General features: G+C 39.7%; 1 protein-coding gene across 1 annotated transcript in view; it reads left to right on the forward strand.

Annotated features, from left to right (window-relative positions):
* Positions 1–1,545, forward strand: part of MAN1A2 (mannosidase, alpha, class 1A, member 2) — a 141,631-nt gene extending 140,086 nt beyond the window's left edge. Inside the window, exon 14 of the mRNA XM_009892633.1 lies at positions 898–1,545. Coding sequence (XP_009890935.1) covers positions 898–1,030 — 133 coding nt within the window. The 3' untranslated portion in view covers positions 1,031–1,545. The remainder of the gene's footprint in view (positions 1–897) is intronic.
* The last annotated feature ends 5,095 nt before the right edge of the window (positions 1,546–6,640 follow it).

The following is a 6,640-nucleotide window of genomic DNA, read 5'->3' on the forward strand; positions in this document are numbered from 1 at the left end:
GCAGGAATGGTGCCCCTTCCTTGTCACACGCTGCTTTTCCTGTCATTTTCTGGATGGCAAGAAACCAGGCTGAAGGAGAAGCTGAGAGGTCCTGTACACCCATGATGTTACGCTTGCACTTGTACAGTCAGGCTTTCTGGAAGAAGGGAAATGCCTTATGAATTTGAGCAGTGGAGTTTGGAAGCCTTTACAAAGATGCCTAACACCAATATCTCGTACAGAATATCTCCAGCCACATTCAAAAGTGTGTAGTAAGAAAAAAGAACCAAGAAATACTCTTCTTCCACATATGCCCAGAAGCCTTAACTTTAACTTTGTTACATGCTTTATTTGCTCTGCTTTGCTTTGTAACGTACAGCATTTATGAATCCCTTCTGCACAATATATTGCCTCATATCTTCCCACAAGAAGCTGAACCAGCTGCCAGCATGGTGATGGCAAGTCAGATCTCTGGCATGGCTCAGTGGCTTCTCTTGTGCTTCCTCAAAATCTTTGATTTGGATTAAAGAGGATTAGTAATTTCCAAGTGGGTTTACTCCATTAAGATTTTTTTTCCAACTTCTTTGCTCCCTTATCCCCGAAATCCTTGTGCTTGGTGTCTGTTTGTTTTACATTGCAAGTCCTTGAAAGGAGTCTTGAAAAACAAAAGTTACTTGGAGAGATTAAAATACTGTCTTTATAACAACTTTTTATTGAAGGGCTTGATCATGTTAAAAATGACTTTTCAGATAATTACAATAGGGAAGGTTGTGTGGGTGCCATATAAATACTGAAAGCAAGTAACTTGTTTATAGTTTTAGCTGCTGACTGGTGGGGCCTGAAGCTGCTGTGTTGCCCCTTCCAGTCTGTTGCTTTGCTTTAATACCCACCATTTTTCCTCTCTGTCTTGATATCTAGGTATTTGTATCTGCTTTTCTCCAATGATGACCTTCTACCACTAGACAACTGGGTTTTTAACACAGAAGCTCATCCTCTGCCTGTTTTACATTTAGCCAACACCACACTGTCAGGAAATCCTGCATATCGATAAAAACAGCTCTATGAAGAGGAAAAGAGACTGTTTTCAGCTCTGATTTGTTTACATGGACCACTTGAGACTTTAAGCAGGAGAGGAGACAGACACTTGATAAAACCAGACCTCTGATTCAAGCAAATACTGGCGTGAGAAACAAAGCTCTTCAACATATAGATAAGTTAAAACTGAAAAAAAAAGTTCTGTTTTATACATGACCAAAACACGTTAGTATGGTATTTGCAGGACAGAGACTTCATGTGCTTTGAACCCTAGCAAGACATCGAATCTACTGTTTAATATAAACACAGCAGCATAAGGAAGAAGAGGCTTTCCCATCCAGGGAGAGGAACTTGCTGCTGTTTGCTGTTGCAAGGAACAACACGCCAGTCACCTCTTCAGATCGGGTGGGTTCCAAATACCTAGATTTTATTTTGGGTTTTTTGTGTTTGATGATGGCATGAACAAAGGAACAACAAAAAGCAACATCACTGCACCAGCAGCATCAGGATTTGGATTTTTTTCTGTACCTGTCTGAATTTTCTAAGGAGCATCTGTTTGTCCAGACTGGCAGCCATTCTCAGTGCCTCTAAGCTATTAAAACTCAACTCTGAAGTATACAAACTATTGCCTTCTCATTTTCCCTTTTCCAAATAACGCTGAAAGGTCTGTGCTGTATGCTTACATCCAAAAAAACAATTAGTAAGCATTTGGTTTGTAGTTCACTGTCAGCAACGTGGGCTGAGATCACTTGGCAAGCTACAGTCACAGAGTCTGGAGCATATCGCAGGAGTAGGAAGGAGCCTAAGCTTCCCTTCCTTACAAATCGTGTCACATGGAAAGAAACATTCTCTTATTAGTTGTGGTTCTCTTAGCTAAACAAACAGAGATGACAACATGAGAAAAACAGTCTCTCATGATTTATGTAACAGGATACAGTATATGGCACTTAAAAATGCTTCCCTTGAGCTAAGCAGCAGGAGTTTGTTGCTTTGTATTTTTCCGCACAATCGACATTTTTCCTAAAAGTTAAACTTCATTCTTTGGATACTATTCATGGAACGTTATGTGTATGACAGAATCCAAAAACTGCCTGTGATTTAGTTTTCAAAACTCCTTTTCTTCTCGGTGCTCCAGTACAAAGCCAACATGATCTTCTTGGGAAACAACATAACATCTCTTACATATGAGTTGAAAAAGAAATTGAAGAGTATCTTCTTCCATTGGTTTATAGGAAATGAGATGCTGTTTCCTGCGTGAGTTTTTTTCCCCAAGTACTCCTAGGCTGGGCAGAACAGTATCACTTAAATGGAGTCTGCTTCAGTCTTCACTTACTTGCTAAAATAAGTTTCGTCTTTTCAAGTGTATATCAATGTCTTTTTTTTTATCATTGTTCCAGAATCCTTACAGCTCAAATTATTCTTTTTATTTCCCTTTATAGCTCTCAAATCATTTTGCCATGGTGACTGGCCCCTTTGCTGAAAAAGAGCTGTGAGGTGCTCCTTTTCCTACTAATTAGTGCACAGGTTGAGTCTTCAAAAAAATCTCGATTGTGTTTTCATACTAAAGTGAGTGGAAGAACTCTTCGGTGAGCTACAGCAATACAGTATCAGATTTAAAGAGAGTGACTGCTATTTCTTTCCCTCAAAAATGTTTATATATGAAGTTTTATATATAAAAGCTTTTCCCTCCGTCATATTATAATATATCTGACTACATTATAGTAGAATTTCTCCCATAAAATTTGTCTTCACTTGTCTTTCACACTAACTTAGACACAGAAATCATCACATGACAAAAAATGCTGTCAGATGCTTTTTTCCAGACAGGTACTTTAGCTTAAGAGGAAAAAGACACAGAGCTTGGAAAAATCCCCAATCTCAATATTTTTACCTTAATACCAGTTACTTAGTTACTGTAATTTGCAGCAGTATCTTAAAAATAATTTGAGAACTGATAAATTAATTGATACAGTAAATAATACTGATTCAAGTAATTGTTCATTTAAAATGAAAAGTAGCTTAATAAATTGATTCTTCTTACTGGTCCCACATTAATTTAGCATTCAGTGACTTACTGAAGAGCTAGTCATACTTCATTTTCCAAAGTTCAGCTATGTTGTGTTTTCAAATCGAGTTTTCCCCATCCGATGAGAACTCTTACTAGTTTAAAACTGTACTTGATTGCCTTGTTCTCCTAAGTGTCTCTGGGTGGAGGAAGAGGAAAAGCAGACTCTTCTGTTTAAAAATAAAAAAAAAAAGAAAAAGACACTTTCCACCCCATACACCTCTTGATAAATGCAGATGTAGAATGGCTGCCAGTCTGTTCAGAGAAAGGTCGAGGACAGAATTCTGGAGTCTCAGAAACAGCAAATTTCTTATCATTGTTTGCTGCTCTTCCACCCCCGTCATGTGAATTAAAGAGCGGCCCTTCAAATTAATTCCTCCATGAATCCCAATGGGTTAACTCACTGCCACAAGAATGCTTGAATTGAGGACCTAAGCCATTTCATGTTATGGGATGGTATTTTTCTCAAAGCAGATGTACAGTACTGCTATTTCTTCTTTGTGTAGACAAGCAGCAGGTACCAAATAAAGGACACTTGTTTCTCGTTTTCCCGCTACCCCAACGGCTGTCAGTTTCTACTCTATCACTCCTTAAAACACAAACTATCCTTTTCTTCCAGAAGCTACTGATGTGCATAGTCTATCAAAAATAATGCATTTTGTGGACTAATTGCTGTGTCATTCATGAATCTCTCCATCCTGAGATTTCTTAGAGCAAGCTGAGTTTGGAGGTAATGAGTTCTGAGCAAGGTGGGTGCTTAATCACCAAGCGCCACGGATATTGAAACTTCTGACTGAAGTGATGTGCCCTCTTTCTGAGTCCTTCAGAGAAGCAGGTTCTGATCTGCAGAATGGCATTATGTGCAACCCAAAGTTCAGACTGTTTTCCCTCTGGGTACATAAGGTACGGTAGAATATTGCCATTTTCATTCTGTTGCTGCTGTCTTACATACTTTCATGAAGATAGAGTGTAAATTTAAGCACAAAATGACTTTTTAGTCCTAGTTGTTTCTGAGTCTTGCACTGTATTCTCTAACAAAACAATCCTGGTTTTCTTTAGGTAGCTGTCCCATTTTAGCAATTTTTACAGTACCCTCTCCTCTTACAGGATGAAATAAAGAACAGAAAATAATGTACGGTTTTGGCACATTGGATTTGGGCAAGAGCCTGGAAATCCCAGAATTGTCTATTTCCTGTTTGCATGCAGTCAAAACAAGGATTCAGTTCTTTTCCTAATCCAAGCCTCAAGCTTGCCTGTTGGTCAGGATCTGCTAGCAGTACTTTTTTTTTTTCTAACTTACAGTTTGACTTTTCAAAGAATCCAGATTTCTGCAGTTTCCATTGACCACCCTGCAGCTGTGAGTGTCCTGCAGTCAAGAAGTCAACTTCTTAGCTTTGTCCTCTAAACAAAAACAAAACCCTTGAATGATATTCTGGGTGTTCATTTTGCTGCCCAATATGGTCCTTAAAACTGTAGGCTTAAGAAAATTACGGCAAATAGTAAGTATGCTGGAGTAAAGGGAAAAGCAGGTAGTTCCCTGTGCCAGTCATACCTTTGAGGCTCCTTTAGCTCCCTACTCCAAATTTGTGGATCACTGTCTTCTACCTCCCAATCACTGACATATTCCCACCCAGTATTCTACAAGATTTGAATGTTAAGTATCCAGGTTCTAACAAGGGACATTACACACTCCCTATAATACCATCCTTTAAGGTTAAAGCTCTATCCTGTGCTGACTTACAGCTAAGCAAAGCCCTGTCGGACTGTCTTTTATGATCCTCTCTTCTGTCCCTCAGGAAATGATATTACAAACCTTCATAATGTCACTCTCCTTAGTCTGGATGGAGAAGTGGTTAATAGCATTGACATTGAAAGGATCAACAAAGTAACCTGGCATCCACAGAAAATGGTGAGGCAGTTTACATCTCAGGGCTGTGGTAACAGGCTTTTAGCAAATCGAGCCTGTTCTGTACATTAATAAGTCTAGTCCATGTTCTTAAGGGGACAAATAAGAAACAGGCTTCTTGTTACAAGAGAAAAATGAAAGCAAGCTCTTGATCCACACTGTAGTTCAGAGATCTGTTCACCCTGATAAGACACCCCTCTTTAGCTCCTTGAATTTTGAGAAACAGCCTTTGACACAAGAGTTTGAGTTGCCATACAAAGAGGAAACCCAAGCTCTTTTGCAAGTTATGTGCGTACAACTGTAGCAGAGATGATAAGCACTAGCTGCTTCGGCTGTCAGCTCCTTCTAACAAACCGCTTGCTCTGCAATTGCCCAGAAAAGTTGGGAACCACCGAAGTCGAAGGAGACAGCCTGACCTGTTACGGTGAATTGTTGCCTTTAATCCTAATCGCTTGGTGGGAGTTGGATTTGCATTCTGCCTTTATTCTTGCTTTGTCTAAAATTCACAGATTATTTTTCCTCCGAAATAATACAAGGGCAAAAGTCTATCTTCTGATACGGAAACCTTCTGCCTCTGACCTGGAATCCTGCATATGTACTTTTTACAGATTAAAAATAATATTGTATATAAAAAAAGATTGAATAAAGAATGTCTTTAAGTGAAAAAGGTGCATTTTGTGTCCTTTGCCTCCAATAGCAACTTCCTGTAGCATTGGACTATGAAGCTGATCCTATTTCAAAGGCTTGGTGGTGCTGCAGCTTTTCTTTCCCCTGCAGCTCTACTAGGGACACGAGGGACCTGGTCAACTTAATAATGTATCACAAGACCCCCTATTGCAAAAATTAAACTCCTATACGCCTTGCTTGCTTTTAACAGGTCACTGTAGTGCTCAAATTTTTCTCAAGATGTAGCTAAATGTACAATAGTTTGAGGCTGTCTCTGTGTGCCGTTGGGAAAACCACCAAATCTCAGAGAATTTTGAGATTTCTACCCATGTGTTAAATTTGTGTGAAAGTTGCTAAAAAGTTCAAAGATTTTTAGTGGTGAGGGCAAAGGGTGCAGGCAGACAAGCAGTGGTCTTAAATAAACTTAGTTTTCTTACGACAGCAGGTTAAAACCCTAGCTTTTCTTGATGTTAAATAGCCAGTGAATTGGGCAATTAAGTCTGTCCACCTGTTCCTCTGCCCTTTGCAAAAAGGAAGGTGTTTGTAACTGTTTAAATGTGGGATGAGGAAGTTGCTTTGAGTGAGCCTGTTTTCCCCCTGCACCTTTAAATTCACTGAAACTGCTGCTATAGCCCTCTGTTTTGCAGTACAGCAAGCAAATAACCAGATTTGCTTTCTGATTCACATTAACTGTAGGTAATCCTTACTGTCCGACATCACCCATATTGCTCATATGCAGTACCTTGTTTTTGCGGTGTGCCATGACTGCCATCCTGTGCGTCCTGTTTCAGTGCTTTATATCCAATGCCCAGCCTTCCCCGGGCGCTTCTGCCTCAAGGTGCGATGACCTCCTTCAGTATTGCTACATAAGAGAAAATTGCTTCCGAAATACCGTAATTCAGTGCAACACGTGACACCAGGTACACCCCTGCTGTCCTGCTATGCCATCCATCTTGAGATCCAGTTACGCATTCAGTTGTTGCTCCCTT

Source organism: Charadrius vociferus, unplaced genomic scaffold (assembly GCF_000708025.1).
Source record: "Charadrius vociferus isolate BGI_N301 unplaced genomic scaffold, ASM70802v2 scaffold301, whole genome shotgun sequence".
NCBI classification, from domain to species: Eukaryota; Metazoa; Chordata; class Aves; order Charadriiformes; family Charadriidae; genus Charadrius; species Charadrius vociferus.